The following is a 25,949-nucleotide window of genomic DNA, read 5'->3' on the forward strand; positions in this document are numbered from 1 at the left end:
GTCAGCAGGGACTTCACCTGACTGCCATGACTTTTCAAATATCATGGAGAGTGGTTTGGCAACTACATCAGCCAATTCCCTCAGGACTCTGGGGTGCATCTCATCAGGTCCCATAGACTTGTGTACACCGAGGTTCCTCAGGTGGTCTCGAACCTGATCTTCCCTTACAGTGGGAGGGGCTTTACCCCCCTGGTCCGCATGTTTTGGTCCATTGCTTTGGGAGGGGTGAGGAGAGAGGTTGCCAGTGAAGACTGAGGCAAAGAAGTTGTTGAGTACCTCCGCTTTCTCCTTGTCTTTTGATACTAGGTTGCCATTCTTGTTCATTGGCCGGGGGGGGGGTGTGCACGCTTTCTTTAACCTTCCTTTTCTGGTTGATATACCTGTAGAAGCCCTTCTTGTTATTCTTTACATCCCTTGCCAAATTCAGTTCCAGAATCCAGTTACATTAACAATATTTGATATTCCTAAGCACTGGATTCCCAAATCACTGGGCTAAAATAGTATTTTGAGAATGCTACATTTAATATGTGGTCAATTTTGTCCTGACTATGCAATATCTCATATGAAGCTAAGTACAGGTATAATTTACATTTGCTCTCAGCATTGTCTTTTTATAGTCTTTTACCAGACAGCTCTACTTAAACATTGAAGTTGCGCTGCAAGAAGACTTTGAGGCTCTGAAGCAGTAATTAAACATCAGCAAGACCCTCCTTCTTCAAAAAGAAGCACAGTTGCTGCAGGAAGCTTTCAACACTTCAGATAAACATTCGGATACAAAATAAATGCTCAGAAAGCAGGATAAAAACTAATTTTTGAGGGTTGGGTTTTGGTTTGGGTTTGGTTTTTTTTTTTCTTTTTAAACTCAATTATGCAAATCCAGATCAATGTTTGCAGGGCATGACATGGGATATCTCTTTCTTTAGTCATCTGTCTGGTTGTGTCCCCTCCCAACCTCTTGTGCACCGTCCAGTCTATTCACTGGGGGGAACAGTGTGAGAAACAGAGGAGGCCTTGACACTGTGCAAACACTGTTCAGCAATAGCTAAAACATTAGTTTGTTATCAACATTGTTTTGGCCACAGATATAAATCACAGCACCATACCAGCTGCTATGAAGAAAATTAACTCCATCCCAGCCAGACCCAGTACAGGCCTGTAATTAAAACTCTTAGAAATATAATCTTCACTGCTTGTCACAAATACTGTTGGAGTTTGGAGTTTTGACAGCAGTGACTGCTGGTCACTGAAGCAGTGAAAAGTATATGCAGTATGTAGTATTGAGAATCTGCATGTGCTACCTAGGATACGAGACAAAAAGAGATCCAATGATGCTGTGGGGTCTTGTCAGATCTACAGCAAAGGTGTCCAAGGCTGAGTTTTGGAGCCATGTGGATTTGGAACTGATCATTACTTCAGGCTGTACTTTCAGGAGTTGGTAGGGACCAGGCCTCTTATTCTAGGGGTCTTACCTGTTCTGCAGTAGTCCAGCTTCTTTCTATTACTCTGGTTATACACATATATGCACCATTCTGGCTGTGTTGTTTGGGGTTGGGGTTTTTTTTGTTTGTTTTGGTTTATTGTTTTTTTTAGAGTTTTTTGTTTTTTAAACACATCCAGTAACATTCAGTGAGGTTTCATTTGATTCTTTGGCCAGTTGCTGTGTAGGAGGGAATCTGCCTAAATGTATCTGAGTCTTTGTTTGAAGTACAATGGAAGTAAAACAAATACCACTGTACTCCCTGCACAGATACTGGAACTTTGTAGAAACTTTTGGTTTTCTTTTAAAATACAAAGCAGGGTAGTCATCAGTAAGTTACACCCATCATTCTGCTCTTTCATGTGACACAAAACTCTTGTAGTGAAATCTTTGTTACATTTTCAGGTGTACTGTGAGTATGGGATGGTACATGTCCTTTCAGAGAAGGGGAGCAGCAAAGGAAAAGACTACTGTATCCTCTTCAACTCTCAGTGGGCCCATTTGCCACATGATCTGGGTAAAGCTGTAAGTATCTAGCCAAGCAATGACAGAAAAATGTATTCAGAAATGCCTTTGTTACAGGGAAACTTGTAATTTCTAACTTGGATTAGTAGAATTTAAAGCAACTACTTTGTTTGCTCTACTTAGAAAATATTTTTATCTGTTAAGATCATCCTAGGCAGTGCTATGATGGCAATATTCTTTTCCAAGCAGCATGCAGAGGTAATGACTACTGGTTCAAAACAAAAATCTTCCTTTTGCACAACATGATCAATTAAATGAAAATGGCACTTACCTGTGGTTGGAAAGAAGGTTTTGTATGTCAGTGTGATACAAAAATATACCATGTGGCCTTGCTATGATAGACTGCTCCTGTTCTTGCCTCATTTGGTCTATCTGCACACCCTGCCATTCAAAAGGCTGAAACAAACCTACAACAAACTTGCAATTGAAAGCAGCAGTACTGGAACTCCAGCCTGCCCTCTACTTGTTTAACCTTTACAGTATTTCTTACTGATTTGGTACTGTAGTGTCAAGAATAGTTCATTAAACTCTAAGTACATCCTGATGTTGTTGAACGTACACAGCTTTACTTGCTTTCAGCATTCTGTTCTTGAAACAACATAATGAGAACTTCAGAGATGTGTAATTAATTCTATTTGTACAGTACTTGACACTCTTGCAAATGTATTTGCTTTTGTTAATCTGAAACAGTTCCAGGATTTTACCACCCAAGAATGCTAAAAGAGTGATACGTACATATGTATTTAAAATACCTTTTCATAGGATTCTTTGGTATGCCAAAAAAGTGGTTGTGAGCCACAAAAGGACTTTTTCATCCATGGGACATGGTGTTTTCTCAGTTTTCTTGCAAATGCTGTGGAAACAGAGTATGGATAATCTTCCAGAGATTTGATTAAATGTTAGCTCATTTGAAGTTTAACATAATGTTTTAATGATATGCAAATGAAAAAGCGAGTGTAGCATTTAGTGCTAGTTAATGGTTGGACTTGATGATCTTAAAGGTCTTTTCCAACCTAAATGATTCTATGATTCTAATATACTGAACTGTGACCTTTAGTGCTTTCTCAGCGGCTTATAGTTCTGTCAAGTGTAAGAATAATTAGTCACAAACTGTGTCAAGCTTCTGCTGCATTATCCAAAGCTGAATGAGCTGACAATTGAGTCAATTCCTCACTCTCTTCTGTGAGAAAAAGTTACTGTCACTGAATGATGAAATCAGCAAATGCACTTTGCATGAGCTACTGATTGGGGAAGATGTGGAGTAGTTGACTGATACTCTGTTCATTTTATTCATTGTATTCCTTAATCTACCAGTTGAGTGCTACACACAATGATTAATGTTCCTTATCAATGTATAATCAAGTCTTAATTACCCATGATGGGTTTATCACAGTTGCAGATTGCTCTCTAGCTACATAGATAGCTCAGATGCTGCAGCTGCCTTTGCCTTGTGTAGACCCAGCTATTAAACTCTTGCTCTTGACCTGACTGTGTGACATGAAGTCCGCTCATATACGCACTGTATCCCTTTGCTTCAATGGCAGAAGTGGGAATGCAGAAGTGCATGAAGCTGGTTTGAGAGGCTTAGGGCAGACTTCCCACAGTCTCTAGCATTCTAGACTCTAGGATTTGTGAGAGCTGGGGACTGTACTGTAGGCATTTTGTTTCAACCAGTCTCATAAAAAGTCACTGGAGACATTTCAGTAGCTCTGCAGGAACTAATGTAATCCAGAATAGCTTGCACTGAATTGAAACTGAAGCACTCAACAGGTCCTGACCTGCCTTCCACAGCGCACTTGGGTTGCCTATGCTATATCCCTTGCCTAACCCTGTTTCCTGCCTCAGCCCTCCCTCTGCCTTTCCCTTCTTTCACGTTCTCCCTCCTTCTCCTTCCCTCCAGTACTCCAGTAGTACAATTAACTGAGGTGATGCAGTGCACCAACCTGGGCTCACTCTGCATTTGTGTTGTGCTGTGATGGAGCTGATAAGCTTTCCTGAAACCTGGGAAACCAGGAAGCGTGTGTAGAGATATTTTACTGTCTCTAAAGTAGGAGCCAGGTTGGAGACAGCAGTTTTCTGAATAAGCTTAAGCTGTTAGTAGCTCCGACCCTTACCTTTCCCTCCTAAAACAGTAAAGTCAGTTATACAGGTATTTGGTATTGTATCACGTACCTGTGGATTTCTAATACAAAGTGTTACATGTGTCAGCTCTTCAGGTTAAAACTTTACCCTGACACTTCTCAAACCTAACAGCTTAACTCCTAGCAAGAGTGGGGCTGTGACCTGCTTCTGTTAGCACGGCTCACACCAAGAATCAGTTATTTGATAGGTAATTGCATTTTTCAGGTGATGCAAATAGAACTGGGCAAAGATGGTCATTGTTGTTTAGGTTTTGCAAGGAACAATTTGTGCCTGTGTTATTTCTAAAACCTTGAAGTGTCTTTGGGCTGTTCCTGTGTAAACATACAAGAGTAGATGTCTTTGGGTCTGAGGAGGACCAAAACTAAGGAATTGGGGCAGGCCCGCAACATAGCTGAATTGCAAGCAGTGAGAGAAGCAGCTTAGAATCCAGTATCCAGGTGCTTAGGATCCAAAATCTCTGCTAACTGGGTATGGTTGGTTTCAGGATGGAAGTTTATTTTTGTTGCATATGCTTTCCTACTTCACCCCAGCCTGTGTTTGTGCTTCTAGCTGTTCATACCCTACATCATCTCAGTCTGCCACTCTGTGCCACCCTAGCAGTTATAACACTTTGCTGTACTCCTCCTACATCCTGGATGCGTGCATCAGAACAGCAACAGTGCTGAAGAAAACAAAGCAAGTGCAGATCATAACCCAACTTCTATTACCAGCGGAATTCTGTATAATAAGGTGAAGGACCCTACATAATAGGGAGGGCAGCACTATTTCAGCTTTCAGGTTTCTCTGAGAATACTTTATCACTCCATTAGTTGAAAGCTGTAAATTGCCCTTTAGAAATTCTGTGGTTTCTGCTCTTGACTTCTTTTACAATTTTATTTTATATCTATGTATTTAACTAATTTATTTCTTTTCAGTCACTCTTGCAACTGCAGGATCAGACAGCATCTGTTTTGTGTTCTCCTTCTGATGTACCTGATGGGGGATTTAATAATCAAATCCCCATGGTGATGCGAGGGAATTGCACCTTTTATGAGAAAGTGAGGCTTGCTCAGATAAATGGAGCTCGTGGGCTGCTCATTGTTAGTAGGGAAAGACTGGTAAGTCTCTTTCTGTCTTTCTGTATTGCTGTTACTCCTCTGATTATAAATATTGTCTTGTTTTCAGTGCTTATTGCTGGTATTTGATGCTCCTCTTCAAAATAAATGATATGTGTGTGTGTGTGTTTATGCATGTATATACATTGCATAGCTATGTGTGGAAATAATACAGCTGAAGAAAGGATTAATGAAACAAGAGGAGGTACTCATTTAAGTAAGAAGAGTGCTGCATAGATCCTATGTAACATTCAACTCAAGGGCTCAGAATTATCCTTATGAAATACTGGAATCAAAGAAGGAGGTTGGTTTCTTGACTCATACTACTACCTTCAATGAGATCTAGAGCACAGTAAATCTAGTGCTTTAGATTCAGCTGGAGCATCACCAATGTATGTTTTGTAAAATTAGTAGTTTTGAATACTGTAGTTAATCCTAGAGGCACACATCAGTCATAAAACCATGACCCTGATGTGCAAAAGGTACTGCTTGAAGTTTAGTTGCTGCATTTTGCTGGAAACAGGCATACATTTTGACTTTGAGTTTTTGCTGTCATTATGTTCCTTTCTAGAATATTTTCCAAATTAACAGAAATGGAACTTGCAACTTTAACCCTTTTGAAATAGTGGAAGTATTTGCAGAAATTAATAACTGTCTTTCAGGTTCCTCCTGGGGGTAATAGGAGTCAATATGAAGAAATCGATATTCCTGTGGCACTGCTCAGCTATACTGATATGTTGGATATTGGCAAGGTAAACTAAATACTAAATGTTCTGATTCATATTATCGCATTTAAATGAGTCATTGCTCAACAGTATTCGAAGTCCGTCTTAGGCACTTTGAATCTGTAGAGAGTTGTAGTCATGAAGATTGCATTATTATGTTTTGAAAACAAAAATACAAATTTCGTGGCGGGGGGGCGGTGTCGTGGTTTAGCCCCAGCCAGCAACTAAGCACCACACAGCCGCTTGCTCACTCCCCCTACCCCGATGGGATGGGGGAGAGAATCGGAGGCGTATGAGTGAGAAACACTCCTGGGTTGAGATAAGAACAGTTTAATAATTGAAATAAAGTAAAATAGTAATGCTAATAGTAACAGTATAATAATGATAATAATAATAATGATACACGAAGCAAGTGATGCACAATGCAATTGCTCACCACCCAACGACCGATACCCAGACAGTTCCCGAGCAGCGATCGCAGCTCCCTGGCCACCCCCCCCCAGTTTATATACTGAGCATGACGTCATATGGTATGGAATAGCCCTTTGGTCAGTTTGGATCAACTATTCTGGCTGTGCCCCCTCCCAGTTTCTTGTGCGCCTGGCAGAGCATGGGAAGCTGAAAAAGTCCTTGACTAGCATAAGCAGTACTCAGCAACAGCTAAAAACATCAGCATGTTATCAACATTCTTCTACTAAATCCAAAACACAGCACTATGCCTGCTGCTAGGAAGAAAATTAACTCTATCCCAGCCGAAAACAGGACAGGCGGTTTTCATTTTCAGAATAAAATCAAAATGGATCCTGGTGCTGGAAATAAATATCACTAATAGTAGAGCCAATAGATTGCTCCTAAGTATTTATAATAAAGCTTGATTCTGAGGTTGCTTAGTGAAAACTAAACCGAACCTTTGCTAAGGTAGCTTTTTGGAAGTTCTTCATAACTTGTACTTGTACTCCACAGAGTTTTGGCAGCTCAGTGAAAGGGGCAATGTATGCACCAAATGAGCCTGTACTAGACTATAACATGGTGATTATATTTGTCATGGCTGTGGGGACTGTTGCAATTGGAGGCTACTGGGCAGGAAGCAGAGATGTGAAAAAGTGAGTAACTGGAATGTAGTATGTCAGTTTTCTTGTATTTTTCACAGAAAAAAAAATACATGGTGTTTATTTAAAGATCACCTGGTAGATCTGCTAATGAGGTTTGGAGGCTGTCTATATAACCAGAATGGGAAAATGCTAATGTTTGAAAGGCCCTGAGCCTTGTATCAGCCTTGTCACTGTATGAAATTATTAGAGTATAATTTGCATGTAGAGTATTCTGGTATTTTGCCTTGTCAAAAAGCCAAACACTTGAAAAGCTCAGAAGGAACATTGGCTAGTAATAGGCTTCCTATTTGGGCTTTTGCAAAAGTTCACCATAAAAATCTTTTGTAAGAAAAAAAAAAAAAATTGTTTTTACTAGTATAGTGCAAACCAAACTGATTAGATGGCTAACATATATTATGTTTATTAATAATCTTTTATTGAAATTTTGTGGTTACTTTTTGCCAGTAAGTGGAGTTGGGGGGAGGAGGCCATCTGTGCCACACTTATTTCTAACATTTACTTTATATACACAGCCTGACTTTAGGATTTCTTCTGAAGTCAGCAAATCATTCTGTGGTAATTTTGAGGCTTCTGTTGAGTTGTTAGTAAATGAAAAATAGTACTCTTCATAAGCAAACGCAGCGATTACTGTTTTATGCATTGTATTATATCTGATGTTCGTACATCCATGTAAAATGTGGAGTTCTACTGACCTGAGTGGAAATCAATGCAAGCATTGGTGTCATGTCATGTTTTCCAACCCCATGTTGTTCTTGCTGAAGATTCAGTGCCCTTTTATATTTTGTTGCAGAAGGAATGGACTGATTATAGCCATGTTACTCTTTCAGGCGGTACATGAAGCACAAACGTGATGATGGGGCAGAGAAACACGATGATGAAACAGTTGATGTGACTCCAATAATGATCTGTGTATTTGTAGTGATGTGCTGCTCAATGCTGGTCCTCCTTTATTTCTTCTATGACCACTTAGGTACTGTTAAAGTTGTATTTGTATTGATACATCTTCAGTATCACAAGGCTGCCATCGTTTAAAGAACATTTTTACTGTGAAAATAATTATGAAACGGCTGTCTTCTGCCATGTTTCTTCATCCTGGTATGATTTAAAACCCTGTAAGAAAACCCACTGAGTAGATTTCTATACCTACTTTTAGTGAGGTTGCATTAGATGATCACAGAGCTTCTTTCAAATGTTAAAGCCTACTAAGTAGACACAGACTTAATGCCTTCTACCTTTTATTTTTGTCAAAGGTGTTCTCAAACCTATACTTGTCTTTCTATTATTGTTCAATTTGAAGTTAAGTTATGGCATCCAGGATCAATTTTTTTATCTTTATAAAGATGATAAGTTTCTACTGATCACTTATCGAATTGATTGGCAAAAGAACATGAGAGCCTAATGCACTGGAACTCCCATCCTCATATTTCTGAGGAAGTTATGAAAGATGCATCCCATCTGCATTAATTCATTTTGCTACTGAGTGATTTTAAGAGTTCCCTTATAACGCTCACATATACTCATAATGAGAAGATAAACACTTCACCATAAATTGCCTTTTAGGTTTATGACTTAATGACTTACATTAAGAATATTAGCACAAAGGTTTTGATTTGTTGAAGTAGCTATTGCATAAAGTACACCTGAGTAAAATGAGCTAGAATTAGACACTTAAAGAGCATAAATCTAGGCAACAATCATTTGAATTCTCTGACTTTAACTTTCACTGGTGAAATGTAAGCCTTACTTCTCATTCAGGCTTTCTGATTGTCTGTTCTGCATTCAGCCAGGATATGGAGAAAAAAAAAAAAAGCATCTCTTGCCTTATCCTACTTGGACTTACTGCTTTTTCTTTCTTAGTGTATGTTATCATAGGAATATTCTGCCTGGCTGCCTCAATTGGTCTTTACAGTTGTCTGTCTCCCTTTGTAAGAAGATTCCCCTTGGGAAAGTGTAGGTATGTGGCAACTTCTAAATTTTTAATAGGCAAAATTAGTTTTTTATAACATTGGGTAGATGTGGGATTTACAGGGTGGTTTCGTACTTCAAAACGTTTATAAAGGAGGAGGGTAACTACATAGGCAACTGTAGCTTTGGTGTGTTTCATTTTCAGAATCCCAGACAACAACTTGCCTTATTTTCACAAGCGTCCACAGGTCCGGATGTTGCTATTGGCAATATTCTGTATCTCTGTCAGCGTAGTCTGGGGAATCTTCAGAAACGAAGATCAGTAAGTGTATATTTTTGGTTTTGTGCTAGAAACTGTAATATGCTTTATAGTATAAGTAACTGACATCCATAGAAGCCTAAACTTATCCAGAATTTAGGAGTGACAGGAAAGAAACCAGGGACTTGGGCAGAAATTCTTAGTTGTTCCTTATGTACTTAATCTTCTTCTCATTGGTTTAAGTTACAGAAAACTGTCTCTTGTTAAGCTTGAGTTTCTCCGAGTCCAAGTCCATATTCTGATCTCTTTGGCTTAAGACAGATTTTGAGAAGTGGTAGGGAAAGTTGGGCACAAGTTGTCTAACATTTCTTCAGATGATGGTCTGCATGTGCATTTGCTCAGAGTAAGAGCTGTGAAGATTGTCAGATCTTTAGTTTCTCTCAACTGTCTGGTATGAGTAAATAATTCTGTGTCCAGTATTGCTGTGGTACCTAATTATAGCATGTTCTTTGTACCACTTTTGTTAGAGGTTTTTTTTTTTTTTAACCCCTTACCTCATTCCCAGATGCTCCAGTTTCCCCATATATACATGCTGTGTTCATCTTCTTGGTCCCTCTATCAGGGATTCTGTGTTGAATCTGAAATGCTGGCTTGTGTTTCTGCTGATGGTGCCAAAGATGTCTTGCTTGATTGCCTTTGTGGGGTCCATTTTCTGTGTTAAGGCTGTGGATCATTCACTAACAGAACTCATAAATCCAGGAAGCATCAACTCTGAAACACCTTTAAGAGAAATGTGTCAGACTGAGCAGTACAGAAGTACTGTAGACCTATTCCAACCTGGGATATTTAAGATTAGGAAATCTATTTTCTGCCTCAAAGCTGGAGTGGACCTGAGTGTCCCCCTGCACAAAGCTCCATCAGCAATACCTGATGCACTTGCTCAGGTATTGATCACAACAGCATAATGTCTCATCTGCATCTAGACCTTAGCAATATTAGCGAAACCTTAGTGTTTTGTGTCTCAAATCCTACTTCTGTTTGATGCTAGCAATTGAAAGTAAAGCAAAGAGCCTTGGTACTTCTATATCTAACTTAGAAAACACAATGGAGAAACAGCCCCAACTGTAGGCTTCCCTCAGCACACACAGGTGTACACATATACACAGGCCAGAGGACCCCAGCACTTTCTATTTTGGTACCCACTGACCTTGTTCAGCCAGTTTTCAATCCACCTCACTGTCTGCTCATGCATCCTATACTTCATCAGTTTCTCTATAAGGACCTTATTGGAGATTTTCAGTGGAAAGCCTTCCTGAAGTCTAAGTAGACAATATCCCCACTGTTCCCCCATCTACCAAACCAGTCATTTCATTGTAGAAGGCTACCAGGTTAATCAAGCACAACTTCCCATTTGCAAATCTGTGCTGACAACAATGTTGATCTCAAGCAAGTCTTCTAATAAAGTTTTTTGTCCCAAGCAGGTCCTTAGTGAGGACAAGGCTTGGTCTGGCTTCCCTACTGTTGCCTGCAAAAATGTTAACTCTCCTCTTTCTTTAGGTGGGCCTGGGTTCTGCAAGATGCTTTAGGAATCGCTTTCTGTCTTTACATGTTGAAAACAATTCGCCTGCCTACATTTAAGGTATGAAAGTTAAACAGGTGTAAAAAGAGGATGTTTGCCTATATATATAGTTGAACAGAGGAGCCACTTATAATGGAGTACATTGGCTTGGAAATGCACTTCCATTCATATGTAGCTTGGAAAAGAATGATGTAATGACTATAATGTAGACCAGTAAGTGGCATGGGATTGTTATGCATGGTGTTTGGTAATTTAAAGTTCTGTAGAGTGTTTACTACTCGTAAATCACATGCCACACACTAACTTGGGGGGATGGTTTGGGGGGAGGGTGGGGGGGTGTTTTGGGGTTTTTTGGGGTTTTTTTTGTTGTTGGTTTTTGGTTTTTTGTTTGGGTGTTTTTTGTTTTTTGGTTTTTGTTTTTTTTCAAATTTGACACACAACTGATGCATCATTCTGGTGTTTTTTCAAATCTTCCAGAACTTATTCAGTATCCTAAGATAAAAAGCAGTATTAGTCATTTAGTTGCTCCTTAGGCAGCTCTTCAAACTCTGTTTCAAGTTATAGAATCATAGAATCGTTTAGGTTGGAAAAGACCTTTAAGATCATCCAGTCCAACCATTAACCTAACACTACCAAGTCCACCACTAAACCAATTAAGGGAAGAGTAATAATTTCATGTTTCCTGGCTTGGTGGCTAGATTATTTTTAAATGCAAGTAAAAACTAGGAATCATTAAGGTTATCTTCACCTATAAATTTGTTTCCCTGTACAGACTGGCCAAAGTAATATGCATACTGTTTCAAGCTATGCCTAGCATCCTCCAGAGAAAATGCAGACCTTCTTTGTATTTCCTAACAAATTGAAATGGCATCATCTCCAGATTTTACAAGATAAAGAATTGTAGGAACTAACATGTAATTTTGTGTATAAGAATTACTTTCTTTTATATGGTGCATGAGAGACCCAATTTCTTCCATCTGAAATATTTAGGAATTAAAAAAAATACCTGGGTGACATGTTAGCTTTTGCCTTGAATATTCTTAGGTTGGTAATTATTAATTCTTTGCTGTTTACTAATGCATAGTATGTAACTGCCAAGTATCTTGTTTCTTCCTTCAGGGTTGTACCTTGCTCCTCCTGGTTCTCTTTGTGTATGATGTATTCTTTGTATTTATCACACCTTTTCTAACAAAGGTAAGTACTTCTCTAGTGCCTGCTGCTCACAGAGCAAAGTGCAATGACCTGTTTCTCTGTGTTCCTAAATGATCCCAGACCTGCTGAGTGAAGTGCCGATTTACAATTTTTCCCTTTTTTCTTTAGACCGGGGAGAGTATAATGGTGGAGGTGGCTGCAGGCCCGTCTGATTCTGCCACTCATGAAAAGGTACTGTATGTAGTCTGAAAATATGCCACTAACTTCCAGCTATTACACTTTCATCTTCTCTAAAATTCAAAGACCACAAAGGTGAAATGGAGATGCCAGTCTGAAAATAATTTAATGTGGAAATAAGCACTTCTGAGCTCTCTGGAAATCTACGCCAAACACAGGGGGCAAAGCAGGCTTTTAGTGGTTCATTGCAACAGCTTTGGTCTTCATTTATTAAAAGGGTTTCAGTATAAGGAAGCTGGCTAGCTCAGCTTCACAAAAGCATGTGACCATATTTGTAAATATAACTTATTGCTAATCAAGTATATCCATTTTTACCTAAAGAAATAAAACTTATGTGATCAGTCTATCTCTTCCCCCTCCTCCCCTGTTTTGATAACTGCTTTAAGAAAAGCTGAGGCAAAGGAGAGAAACACGAATTGCAGATGGAAAGAAAACAGAAGTCAGCATTCAGTGGTTCTGCACCGTTTGACAGCAGCCAGCTGCATGCACAGAGCTGCACAACATGATGTGGTTGACTCAGGGAGGAAAGTACATGAGGTGTAGGAGATAGTGAGATACAGTGTGCAAAACAAAATGAAATGAATCTGTAGGAAAACTGCTTTTGTTAATTTAAGGATGTTAGGTCTCTTTTCAGCAATGAACGTAATACTGTCTCATGGGAAAATATAATAAAGAACATAGCTGTTTGCAGGATGAAGTACGAGTGGATCAATCCCTACAATCGATACTAATTTATTTAACTTCTTATGTTCTTGTCTTTTGTACCCCTTTAGTTTCAGGTTTATGCATAGAATTAATTGTATAGAACAGTAATAGTAGTATAAGTAGATAAATTTATTCTGGCACTAACATAAGAAAAGAAAAAAAAAAGAAAATAAAGTTTCTTTAATGTACTGTATTAAAGAGAATACGTGTTTGCAATGAACCTTGCCATACTGTGCCTCAGCATTGCAACTTACATAACAAATAGGAATGCTTTGGCGGGGGGAAGGTCTTTAAAGTGATTTGAAAAATCACTTTTTAAAATTATTCAAGTCTTTACTCTTTTGAGACTTTTATTGCAACCAGTAGAATGAAGTAGAAATGGTTATTTCTTATGCATGTGGCAGCTTACCTAATTTTTTTACGTTCCTGCAGTTATAGCAGAGTTGATACCCTATTGTGTGTGAGGACTTTGAAATTGGTGAAGTGTTTTGAGATGTCTGTCATGCGGAGTTGTCTTGGCTGTTTGTCTTTAGAAAGTGTTTCATCATTCCTGTCTTAAATACATTTTGTTACTTGTCGGTAATATTAATAAAAGATTTTAATCATAAGAATCTATAATGTAAAAAAGGATACATTTTCTCTTATTTGAAGTCTGCAGTTTCAGTACAACAGGAACAAGCTCTGGTAGATGGTGTCAGTATGTAGAGAAAACAGCTTTTTGTAAGGCATGTGTGTCTCTTTCCAAGCTCCCAATGGTCCTGAAGGTTCCACGACTGAACTCTTCTCCGTTGGCTCTCTGTGACAGGCCTTTTTCTCTCCTAGGATTTGGAGACATTTTAGTTCCAGGTATTTTTTGTTTAGCATGTTAATCTTACGGTTCAGTTTCACATGCAGTGATGTCAAGAAATGTAGAGAAATCTCAAGAGTTGATTTAGCAACTAATTTTATAGTATAAAACATATTTAATAGTGTGGTGATAGAGGAAATTATTCGTCCATTTGCACATGACTTGAGTACACACATATGTGACCACTCAAAACTTTATAATTTTGTTAGTCACACAACATGCAGTGTTTCTACCATACCTTCTCTCAAATTTTACTTTAAGATGTTATGTAGAAGTATGCCTGGCACCACTGCAGATGAAAACAAGTATGTCTTCTGGCTTTCAGATTTCTTCTGAGAAATCATTTGTTTATTTTCTTGTATTTTGGGAAATATGAACTGTCATCCCCATCCATGTCTGTTGTGTGTGTGTGTGTGTATCCCCGACCTATAATAGGTATAGTCATTAACCATAAATTTCTTACTGCCTTTACTGGGAGCTGGAAGGGATGAATTTGCCCTTATTCTTCTTGGGAAGACCATATTTTTACAACTGTTTATTAGGGATGGGATGACATTTTGTATCTACGGTCTGTGTATTTGTAGATGTTAATTTTATTATTAGAGTGCTTTTGTTGTACTGGGCTTGTGTTATCATATAAGTGTGTTGTTGTAAGCTGTGCAGCCTCCTGAATGATGCTGTCGTAGTACTTAAACACCAGGGTGCCCAAGTAAGTGTTGGGGGAAAAAAAAAATCTTAAAAGTTCTTAGATAATTTGATGGTTTTGTGTATCTTAATGCACGAATGGGTTGAAAATGTGTTGTAATTGTCCTTTCCTTTCCTAGGCTTACTGGTAGCCTATTGCCATAGATTTGATATTCAGGTGCAGTCATCCAGAGTCTATTTTGTAGCCTGCACAATAGGTACGTATAACAGTGATACTTGAACACAATACCTACAGGAGTTGCTCCTTTTAAAAGCATACTGTCGATCTCGTATTACATAGTTTGTTTTTTATTCTTCTCCTTTTATTATTAAACAGAAATGTTTTAGCAAAGTACTTTGGAGGCTAGACCTTCCATTACCAAGTTACCTGGTGTAATTTTCCTGAGCTGTTTTGTCTGCCGTATATAAGGGGAGCTGTTTACCATGGCTTGTCTCACTATAACCCTTACATCTACTCTACCTTTGTACATGCTTAGCTACTCATTCTGGTTTCTTGATTCGTGAATCTTTGAGTTTATTGCATGTGAGAATTCAGGTTCAGGGATATCTTCTTTTGACTTTGTTCTTAACATTTTGTGTATTCTAAAAGTATGTGACCTGTGATGCAGCAAATTACATTATGATGGCTTCCAAATTAGTTTTCTTCTTTGGTTTGTAGAATCCATAGAGTTATATGCCAAAGACTTAAAGATGACTGATGAATAGAATCTTACAGATTTCTGTTGGCTTTGTTACAAAGTATTTATGCTAGCAAAGACTTAAGATGCTTGCAGTTAATGTAATGAAAAATTTTCATGGAAAAACTGCTTTAGAAGTTCTTTTGAAAAAGTAGCTAGGTTCTTGGACACTTATAGGAGGATTAGAGAGATGCTTTTATTTCGATGTACCAAATATTAAATAATTTCCTCTCGTATATACTTAAATTAAACTGTTACCTTACCTGGTACTTTCAAAACATGTTTACAGAAATTGATAGGAAAATGTTGTATCAAGGAAGAGTCAGCAGTGTACTATTGCAGCAATGAAAACTAACCAGATACAGGGCTGTGTTAGCAAGATTGAGTCAGCAGTATGAGACAAGTGATTATTCCCCTCAATTTGGCAGTTAAGACTTGAGCCTGGAATACTGTATCTAGCTTGGGGATCCCTGGTGCAAGACAGAAATTGACATATTGGAGTAAATCCCATGGAGACCATCAAGATGGCTGAGGGCTGGAGCAAATGATTTTAGAAGAAGGCAAAGAGGAGATTCTGTTGCTGTCCACAGCTACCTAATGTGAGGATGCAGAGAAGACAGAGACAGACTTTTCTTAAGTGCGCAGGGATAAGATATGAGGCAATGGACTTAAGTCACAAGAAGTAGTATTTCAACTAGATATAAGGAACTCTTACTAATAACATAATGTGCCCTGAAAAAAAAATTCTGAAGAGTGTAAAAATTTATTGAGTATTCTAATCATAGAATCATTTAGGTTGGAAAAGGCCTTTAAGATCAAGTCCAACTGTAAACTTAACACTAGCAAGTTCATCACTAAACCTTGCCCCTAAATACCACATCTTTTAAATATCTCCAGGGATGGTGACCCAACCACTTCCCTGGGCAACCTGTTCCAATGCTTGGCTACCCTTTCCCTGAAGAAATTTTTCCTAATATCCTATCTAAAGCACTCCTGGTACAACTTGAGGCCGTTCCCTCTCATCCTATCACTTGTTCCTTGGGAAAAGAGACTGACAGTCACCTCATTAACACCCTCCTTTCAGGTAGTTCTAGAGAGCAATAAGGTCTCCCCTCAGCCTCCTCTTCTCCACACTAAACAACATCAGTTCCCTCAGCTGCTCCTCATAGCGCTTGTTCTCTAGACCCTTCACCAGTTTTGTTGCTCTTCTTTGGACACGCTCCAGCACCTCAATGTCTGTCTTCATCTGGTTCCTGAATAAAAATCAGTTGGATTTAGCTTCCTTGTTCTGAAAATGTAATTGAAAATAGAACCATAGAATCATAGAATCATTTACGTTGGAAAAGACCTCCAAGATCATCCAGTCCAACCATTAACCTACACTACCAAGTCCACACTAAACCAATCAAGGGTAGACTAGACTAAACCATGTCCCCAAGTGCCACATCTACCTGTTTTTTGAACACTTCCAGGGATGGGGACTCCACCACCTCTCTGTGCAGCCTGTTCCAATGTTTGACTACCCTTTCCGTGAAGAAATTTTTCCTAATATACAACCTAAACCTCCCCTGGCGCAGCTTAAGCCCATTTCCTCTCGTCCTATTGCTAACTGCTTGGGAGAAGAGACCAACACCCACCTCACTACAACCTCCTTTCAGGTAGTTGTAGAGAGCGATAAGGTCTCCCCTCAGCCTCCTCTTCTCTAGGCTAAACAACCCCAGTTCCCTCAGCCGCTCCTCATAAGGCCTGTGCTCCAGACCCTTCACCAGCTTCCTTGCCCTTCTCTGAACACGCTCCAGCACCTCAATGTCTTTCTTGTATTGAGGGGCCCAAAACTGGACACAGTGTTCCAGGTGCAGCCTCACCAGCGCCGAGTACAGGGGGACAATCACCTCCCTGCTCCTGCTGGCCACACTCTTCCTGATACACCACACTATTTCTGATACAATAATTACAATATGAGATCCTAGCTGTTTCTGTTCTGATTAATAATTTTTGCAGAACACATGCAGAAATTAAGCAGTAAGTAATAACAAACTATAACATACAGCTGGATTTTTTTTTTTTCAGTGGTGTTGCAGGATATTAAGAAACAGCCAAAGCCAAGGCAAACAAGAAGCACACATTATAATGGTCAAAATAATTGTCTGTATCTGTTGAATTCATAAATACAATATGAAGGACAATATTCCATTTGTTTATTTTGCCTTTCTCAAACTGCTTGAGGTAATGATTTAATTGCACAGTATGGACTAGGCCAGTCACACTACTTTCACAACATGTTATTGTCAGTAGAAAGACTGTAGTATCTCTGTTAAGTAAAGCACTATTTCAAGTTTACATTGTGTATATAATGCTTGTGTCTAGAGGCCTGAAAAAATTCTGAAGATGTTGTTTTACATATTACTTGAAAATAGTTACTGTTAGAATGCTCATCTAGCTAATTATTTAGTTGTTCTTGAGCAGAGCTATATCTGAATAACTGGGTTTTGTTTTCTTCCAGCATATGGCATAGGCCTTCTTGTGACCTTTGTTGCCTTGGCATTGATGCAGATGGGCCAGCCCGCTCTCCTCTACTTGGTGCCCTGTACTCTCCTCACAAGCTTTGCTGTGGCTCTTTGGAGAAAGGAGCTTGCAATGTTCTGGACGGGCAGCGGCTTTGCGGTGAATACCAGTTTGATATGAGTGTCTTCAGGAAATACTAATATTATAAAAACCTAACTAGAATTAAAGTTGAGTAAAATATTGCAGTATTATCAAACAAAAACAAAGATTTTTGTTTTGATTGTTTTTTTACATACTTTTTTTGCCTCAGTAGGGTTTTCTTTCTTTAATGTTTATGGACGCTTAAACTGGCTAGTGAAAAGTAAAGTAGACCTTGTCTATCCTTCTTGATTTTGCCATAATTTTACTGTTTTGATCTCTGTTGAAAGTGTAGTAGTAGTAGTAGTAAAATATTTATAAAGTTATATAAAATATATCCTTAAATTATTTTTCTCCGTATTTTTTCATAGACTACTACTTATGAATGTAGAAATCTAGTTCAATATAGTAAATTATCACTTTGTTTCACTGTGGTACAAGGGAAACTAATTTCATTCCAAAAGGAATAATTTCTATTGTGATGCATGATTACAGATTTTGAATAATTACTTGAAGGCCAAATCTATCAAGCTAGAGGTTCCTCCCAGAGAGTTTTATTTTGTTATTCAGCTATTTGTGATAACCTTCACAACTCTCCTCTAGAGAACTGAATTTAATTGTTGGAAAAATATCTGAGATCATCTGAAATGGGATGGAAAAGTTGCCAGTTGTTGTACACTGATAGTAAAGGTGGGCAAAACCAGAGAATGACGAAGTGCCAAGGTGCTCTTTGCCTGTTGCTGTGTAATCACCAGAACACATCTGAAATCAGCAAGTAACAATCAGAAAGTAATTAAACACATTTCTGGAAGAAAAATCCCCTTGTGTACTATAAAACACAAAGACAGGATAACTATATATGCATGTGTCCACTACTGGAGAATGATAACGGAGATGATGGACCTTTAATCTTCATCTTGTATGACCATCACTCCTGATAACTGGACACAGTAATTCCTGCTTTACATCATTCTGACTGTGATCTTCCATTTACAGAAAGACCTACCTCAGCCTCCCTTGGTGATAGCTCCTGTCAACTGCCCTGAGCTTCCCAAAGATAGCAACGTACCAGCCTCTCAACAAGACACAGAGCAAATGACCAATCCTACACTCCATGTGAAGGAGCTGCATGGCCCCACCTCAGCTGCAGAGGAGCTGGCTGATACCGACACAAAGATGGACCAGTCAGAAATTTGTATTGCACAGAGTGAGGAACCAGCTGGTCAGAATCAGGACAACCTTGAAAGCAAATGCCTAAATGCACAGCAAAAGCAGCTGGAATAAATGATGTGATAAGAACCCCTTATTTTCCCTCACAAACATATCCATATAAAACCAGTATGTATTTAGGACTGGTTCAGTAGTGTTTGCGTTCATTGAGGAACCTCACTGGGAGTCTGATCATCAAATCCAACAACGAATGTTCTGCCTCCAGCTTTGGTACAGCTATACATTTCAAACATCTTTCTGAAATATGGTGCTCTACAAGGGTTCTAATGTATGAATTTCAATGATCATTTTATTAGTGAATGCCTTTGTTCCATTTTCATTATACTGGGGTAGTATTAAGAGTCTTTATTTACACAGTACTCTGTGCTTGTGTGGCTATTTTGCTGCTTTAGCATAGTGTAGGTTAACGTGGAGGAAAAGCATTGAACAAGTCTGCTACAATGCTTAGTTGAGAGAAACGTGATAGTTTTTTTAGCACTTTCCCTATTGTCATGTTTTACTTTACTTTTCCCTACTTGTCAAAGCCATTGATGCAAGGGAATGCTTTAGTATAAACTGACATTCAGGAAATGCAGAGAATGGTTAAGTTACCAGCCTCTGAAAGGATTTATAATACCATGGTGCATTAAATGCATCTCTTAACTTTTTTTGTCTTTGTTTTTACTTCCAGGTACCTGGGTTGGCTACTAGTCTAGTTTAAAAGGCAGGATGAATGGAGCTACAGGAAGCTTTCTGAGCACTCGTATGAACTCTAGGGGCTGTCTCTGAAAATAAAGTGTTTGTTACAGAACACTGTCTGGAAGCAAAAGCATATTAAGGATGTTTAATGTTTTAGAATAAGATACAAGCCAAATAGGTAAGAAAATAGGTAGTAGCACTGCACTAAGCTTAACAGGCAGTATTTTCATTGGGAAAATGTTAAAATAAAGCAATAAAAGTTCATATGTTTGGGGTTTTGAGCTTCTACTTGGTATTTGTTTAAGGAATATAATTGTGATTTCTAATTCTGAAGAAAATACTCTGGTGTTTTCATTCCCAAGGGAGCACATATGGTGCTATAGTCAGGTGCGATTTAAAGCTACTTGCTGCTCAGTAACTAATCAACTGCCTCAGTCATGTTTTGTCTTTGTCTCAAGAGTAGCCAAAGCATGGCGTGTCAGGTTCTGGAATGAGGCTGTGATCTAGCCTATTATTTTGCACCTACATGACATTGTGAAGGACTAAATTTGTGAATTTAAAACTTTTTGGGGTGCAACTGGTCTTACTTTATGTCCCTGAAATTGTGTGTTTTCCTGTATAACATGATTGAGTCTTTTATGCATTAACTTTAGTACACATAGAGGGATGATGTGATTTGCATATTATTTATTCCATCTAAGAACATTTGGCTTTATCAAAGGTGTTTGTTCTACACTTAAATTGCAATCCCAGAAAGCCTCAAAGACTTCATATTAAAACTGAAATAGAATGGAAGTATTCTAGGATCCTAGAATGTGATTCCAAATTGCATGGAACGAATATTCTTCGGAGTATTCAAGAGCCCAAAATGTCATGTACAAAAGTATCATCACAGTCACACAATCAGAAACAGTGCTTTTAAATTAAGAGTCTGCAGTTGGCATGTTGAGTTGGATTCTGAAGGGCTCTCTTTTAATGTCTGTCTGTTAAATTTCAGCCATTGTCTTTTTGGCTTGGTTTTCCAAAAGTTTGCCCTCTGTTTTTTGGATGATAACTTCCGTTCTTCTCTGTTCCACATTGGGTGGATAGTATTCTTTCTCTAAAACATGAAAGGCTTTCTGTAAAACCACACTATGGCCTCAGAGTTTTACCAGCTTCTGCTTAAAGCCTCAAGCCCTGTCTGATAATTTAATTTAATGGTGAGTTTCTTGAAAGGCTTCCTGAGTCCAAAGCCTTGCACTACATTTAATTTACAAATCGCCCTAATGGAAGATAGTAGTACTAAAGAGATCAGTTTTTCAATCTCCTCTTTAATGGACTATGTTGCTTTTGCCAGCAGTAATTTGAACCAATAATTACTAATAAAAAGCAACAGAGATATTTTACTGAAAACTTCAGCCAGCTGGATTATGCCTTAATTTAAGCCATCATATAAGTATGTATATTAAATTAAGAAAACAGTCTTGTGTTTAAATAATGAACTTTACAAATAGCAAGAAAACAAGTTCGGAGACTGACTCAAAGTTCTATGTTTTTTTGCCTTGATTGTCTTTCAGTCATAATGTTATTTGGACTAGCTTTTTATATACTTAAAAGCCAGTAGCTTTCTGATGATAAAGCATTAAGTTTTATCACCTACTTGAAAGTGTACTTTAACATTTGTTCTCATATGTTGTGGGTTAGGAAACAGTTTATTTCTCAAATTGTTTATAACTCAATTAAAATGAAAGAATTCATAACACTTAACTTGTAGGCATTTAACAGTTGCTTTGTTCGCATTGCATTCTAGGTAGGTCTGCTTGGAATATGTGCTTCACCTTATGTTTCTGGGGGTTTTCCATCTCTGTTTAAGTGTAGGGTTGTGTTGGTGGTGGGGTTTTTTTTTTGTGTTCAAACTACAAACATCAGTGCGGGGAAAAAAACAATAGCTACTCAGTGCAATATCTCCAGTTAAATTATGTAAACTGGTAATGAGTTACATATTTTGACTATTCCAGTAATGTACAAATCAGGTGACCTGGTGCACTAGTTAGGCTGTGACTGTTTGGACCCTGATCCTGGGTAGTTCAATCACTTCCATCAAAAACCAAAGCTATGCTTTTTTGTCTTTCAAAAACCTACCTGACCAGCTTAATGTAAAACTTAATGTTGTATAGGAAAATGTGAAGAGATGTTCAGTGTAGCTGACTCTGATTTTATCTGATGATTGCAGATACATATCCCACACCAAACTTGAGTTAAAATGCTCAAAAGTAATGAAACTAATGTTAGTGTTAAAAGTAATGTTGATGCACTGCTGATTTACATCTTTCACATACTAAGTATATAGCTAACTATCTAAAAATTCAATAATAAGGATTCTATATCTGAAAACTTGTATGTGTTCAGGGGAAGCACTTTTTTTAGTCAAAAAAAACCCCAAAACAAAAACACCCAACAAACCACCCAAAAAAACCCAGAACAACAACCAACTCCACTAAAAAAAAATTTTAAAATCATGTTTAAAAAAAAAAAGCAAACAAACAAAAAAAACCAACTCCAAAACTCTTTGGATCACAGTAGTGAGGATCAGATTATTTCCTGGATCTGAAATAACTAAATATCAGTGTTGTTGGACCAAGTGTTTGTTTTTGACTGTGTCCTCCTGAAGGGTTGCACAAATGCAGCTGAAGGTAGAATGCAACGTGAAAGACTTTACTAAGGGTGACAAGTAAGGAAGAAGTATCCCAAACCCTCTTTTAATTCTGGGGATTTTTTTTCTTGTCACAAATGAAGAGCATTTTAAAAGAAATATATAAGAAACAGAAAAAAATTTATTCAAAAATATATTCTACTTATACCAGTGACAGTAAAAACACATCCACATCATGTAAGAATTATACTTGTGAAAATATTTAATGTTTTCTCTAAACTTGGACAAATGCCAGAAGACCGAAAATCTGCAGCACAGTGTATTTTCCAATAGGTTTATTAACATGTCTAATAGAAAGCTTCAGTTAAAACACTGTTGTTTTCATTTTTTTCTCCTTCTTTTATATTAACCATGCCAAATTTCTTGAACTTTTTACGTGATGTCTTGATCTCAGATAATCAGTCAAGCTTTTCCTTCAGAATCTGCTCTTTTCTTACAGTAGCCCTCAGTATGTCTTTTGTTAAGAATGCCTTGCAAGTCTTGATAGCATTTTTCAGATGTGCACATTTCTGTGTTTCAGATTTGGTTTTTGCATCCATGATGCATTGCTCAGACTGAGAACATATCATGGCTATAATGGTAGTACCTGTACACTTCCAAGTATGCTGGGAAATAGCACTGACTGTGGAGCCAGAAAGAAACTAGCTAGTAAACAGTATTGAAATAATATGATTTTGAGCTTTAAGAATGTGGCTGCATTCGTTAATTAATTAATACGCCGTTTCGGAGATGCTGTGTATTTACCTGCAGATCTTACTTTGTTATGTAGTATCTGATGGGCAACAGAATGCTTAGAGAATTTAAAGGTAGTTTTCTACTTAACCACTGTCGTGGTTTAGCCCCAGCCAGCAACTACACCACGCAGCCGCTCACTCACTCCCCCTATCCCGATGGGATGGGGGAGAGAATCGGAAGAGTTGAGAAACACTCCTGCGTTGAGCTAAGAACAGTTTAATAATTGAAATAAAGTAAAATAGTAATGCTAATAGTAACAGTATAATAATGATAATAATAATAATGATACACGAAGCAAGTGATGCACAATGCAATTGCTCACCACCCAACGACCGATACCCAGACAGTTCCCGAGCAGCGATCGCAGCTCCCTGGCCACCCCCCCCCAGTTTATATACTGAGCATGACGTCATATGGTATGGAATAGCCCTTTGGTCAGTTTGGATCAACTATTCTGGCTGTGCCCCCTCCCAGTTTCTTGTGCGCCTGGCAGAGCATGGGAAGCTGAAAAGTCCTTGACTAGCATAAGCAGTACTTAGCAACAACTAAAAACATCAGCATGTTATCAACATTCTTCTCCTACTAAATCCAAACCACAGCACTATGCCCGCTGCTAGGAAGAAAATTAACTCTATCCCAGCCGAAACCAGGACAACCACAAACCGTGTTCTCCTATATGTTCTTGCTTTGAAAGCTCTTTCAAAACACAATACTTGGGTCCACATATATGCTCAGTGTCTCCTGGATATCTCACCCTACAGTTTGTAGAACTTTTCCTGGCTATGCAATCAAAAAAAAAAAAAAAAAAAAAAAAAAAGCAGCAGCCTATATTGGGTGTTTGGTAACAGTGTTGCCTTGAAGTAAATGCTTACATGCAGCTATTTTAGTGCAAGATCCTGCAGTTTTGTTCTTGTCTTTCTTCTCTTTAGCTCCATGGTTGGCCAGTGCATTTCTGGTTTCTTGCACTACACTGGCTGTTTAGGATGTAAAGTCCTGTAATATTTCTTTTTAATGGCAGCTTTGTTGATTATCAATTAACAGAACAGAGTATTTTGTACATGCTTTCATTGTGTGGCATGTTACCTGTAGTAGATTCATAGATTCATGGGTAAATAAGCTGGCTAAGCATTAGTGTGCAACTAGTGCATATGCATATTGACACTTGACCTGCATTACATTGACACAAGTAAGTGTTTGAAATATAGACATGCCAGCTGATCTAAATATTTGTCCAAAGCCTGCAGAGATGGTGCCTTCTTTCATGACAAATATAATTTATCTCTGATATTTTAAAATAAAATCTGTAAGGGATGCATCTTCTGGACTCTCTAATGTCCTCATTTTCCTGAAGAGAACAGGAACTATGATCAGAGGTCCAGGAACCATCAGCAACAAGGAAAGATTAGTCTTCAGGTATTTTATCTAGAGTGTGGTTTCCCAGCTGGCCAGCAGGACATGAAGAGTCCCACTACCAAGTTCTTTGGCTTTTCAGTTTAGGCTCTATGCCAATGGTGCTAGGTAGGATGGAGAGGGGAAGGACAGGAAAAAAGGGAAGGTGGCTCAGAAGGCATGAGGAGACACTGAAAAAGAATGGCAGTGGAAGAGTTTACTCCAGAGAGTTCCAAAACTACTACGCCAAAGAGAAGACCTAAAGGCATATATGATAAATATCCAAAAATCTGAAATGCTACTGCAAGTTGGAAAAACAAACAATTTTTTTCTTTTTCAAGTAGGGATGGCATTAGAATTGATAGACTTAAATTACAGTGAGGGAATTTTGGGGCTGATGGTAGAAAAATCTCTAAGAATGGCTAGCAACTGAAGTGCTTAGCCATGGGAAGCATATGAAACCTCTATGGGATAGGGCTATTTCCAATGCACGCTACTGCTGAGCTCATCTTGTTTTGAGAGTAAAGAATTTAACCACATAGACAAGAGCCATGTCATGCCATTTGCATGAGGGGCCAGTGAACAAGCCCTGGCCCACTTTAGTCCAGGTGTAGTCTGAGGGTCAGGCTTTCTATAATTCAATGCCCTCATAGCATGAACTTTATCACGTAGCAGTCAGTTTATGAGTGCTGTAATGGAGTTTTGCAAGCATTGTGATTGACAATCTTGTATTACAAAGACTTTTCTCTTTTTGTTTTGCTAATTTAAAGATGATGAATCCTCTGGAAAGAAGCCACATCAAAGCACAATAGATGCAGTGCTCTTTCTACCAAGATAAGAAATTTTTTTTAAAAATACATGTTTAATTTGTTGAATTGCATTGAATGTTTCTGGTGTCCTGGAATGTTTTTGGAACAGGACAGCCTTGTGTGCTACCAGAAGCTTCCTTTGGCTCTGGCACAAGAGAATTGTGTCTTCCCTGATCCTCTGTCTTCTGCTTTTATCAATTATGTCAATCACTCTTCTGTAAGTGTTTCACCTTTGCCTTTTCCTCTTCCAGTTTTGCAGGTAAATATTCAAATTATGTGGAGTAAAGATGAGGTTTTGCCATCTGTAGATTAGTCACAGATGACAATCAATGTGCTTAAATTGGATTTTCTTTAATTGGGAACTAGTATATTGTGCACAGTCTCATCTATAATTTCAGGAACTAGTAGAGGACTTAACTTTGTGTGATGCAGTGACTCAGTTTCAGTTCTGTTTTCCCAGCAGCTGTTTGGAATATTACAAGTCTTGGTCCTGTTGTTGATCTGCTGGTAGCCAAGTGCACATGCTCCTGGGATAATTTGGAGCCACCTTCCTTAGCTGAAGGCAGCATTACAGTTTATCAAGTTTCTCACAATATTTTTCTGCATGTTAGCATGCAAGTTTAGCTCCAGAT

General features: G+C 38.4%; 1 protein-coding gene across 3 annotated transcripts; it reads left to right on the forward strand.

The window, feature by feature from the left end:
• The first annotated feature begins 1,851 nt into the window (after nucleotides 1-1,851).
• Nucleotides 1,852-21,361, forward strand: SPPL2B (signal peptide peptidase like 2B). Of its 3 annotated transcripts, none has more exons than XR_012831773.1 (15): nucleotides 1,852-2,002; nucleotides 5,059-5,241; nucleotides 5,901-5,990; nucleotides 6,927-7,066; nucleotides 7,903-8,045; nucleotides 8,933-9,029; nucleotides 9,186-9,302; nucleotides 10,797-10,878; nucleotides 11,938-12,012; nucleotides 12,139-12,201; nucleotides 13,659-13,758; nucleotides 14,584-14,661; nucleotides 17,645-17,805; nucleotides 18,781-19,282; nucleotides 19,685-21,361. XR_012831773.1 is itself a non-coding variant. In XM_009486345.2 (14 exons), the coding sequence occupies exons 1-14, from the start codon at nucleotides 1,901-1,903 to the stop codon at nucleotides 19,066-19,068; spliced, it is 1,719 nt and encodes a 572-aa protein (XP_009484620.2). In that variant the 5' UTR covers nucleotides 1,852-1,900; the 3' UTR covers nucleotides 19,069-21,361. The 3 variants fall into 3 exon arrangements, 1 of the variants encoding a protein (XP_009484620.2); XR_012831774.1 differs by having other exon boundaries at nucleotides 18,781-19,224; XM_009486345.2 differs by having other exon boundaries at nucleotides 18,781-21,361.
• The last annotated feature ends 4,588 nt before the right edge of the window (nucleotides 21,362-25,949 follow it).

The sequence above is a fragment of the Pelecanus crispus genome, chromosome 20 (genome assembly GCF_030463565.1).
Source record: "Pelecanus crispus isolate bPelCri1 chromosome 20, bPelCri1.pri, whole genome shotgun sequence".
In the NCBI taxonomy this organism is placed as follows: domain Eukaryota; kingdom Metazoa; phylum Chordata; class Aves; order Pelecaniformes; family Pelecanidae; genus Pelecanus; species Pelecanus crispus.

Excerpts from the sequence above, each read along its gene's own strand:
- SPPL2B (XM_009486345.2), top strand. The coding sequence starts at position 1,901 with ATGGTACATGTCCTTTCAGAGAAGGGGAGCAGCAAAGGAAAAGACTAC. Across the intron at positions 10,879-11,937 it reads TTCGCCTGCCTACATTTAAG|GGTTGTACCTTGCTCCTCCT; the intron begins GTATGAAAGTTA and ends TTCTTCCTTCAG. Across the intron at positions 12,013-12,138 it reads TCACACCTTTTCTAACAAAG|ACCGGGGAGAGTATAATGGT; the intron begins GTAAGTACTTCT and ends TTTTTTCTTTAG.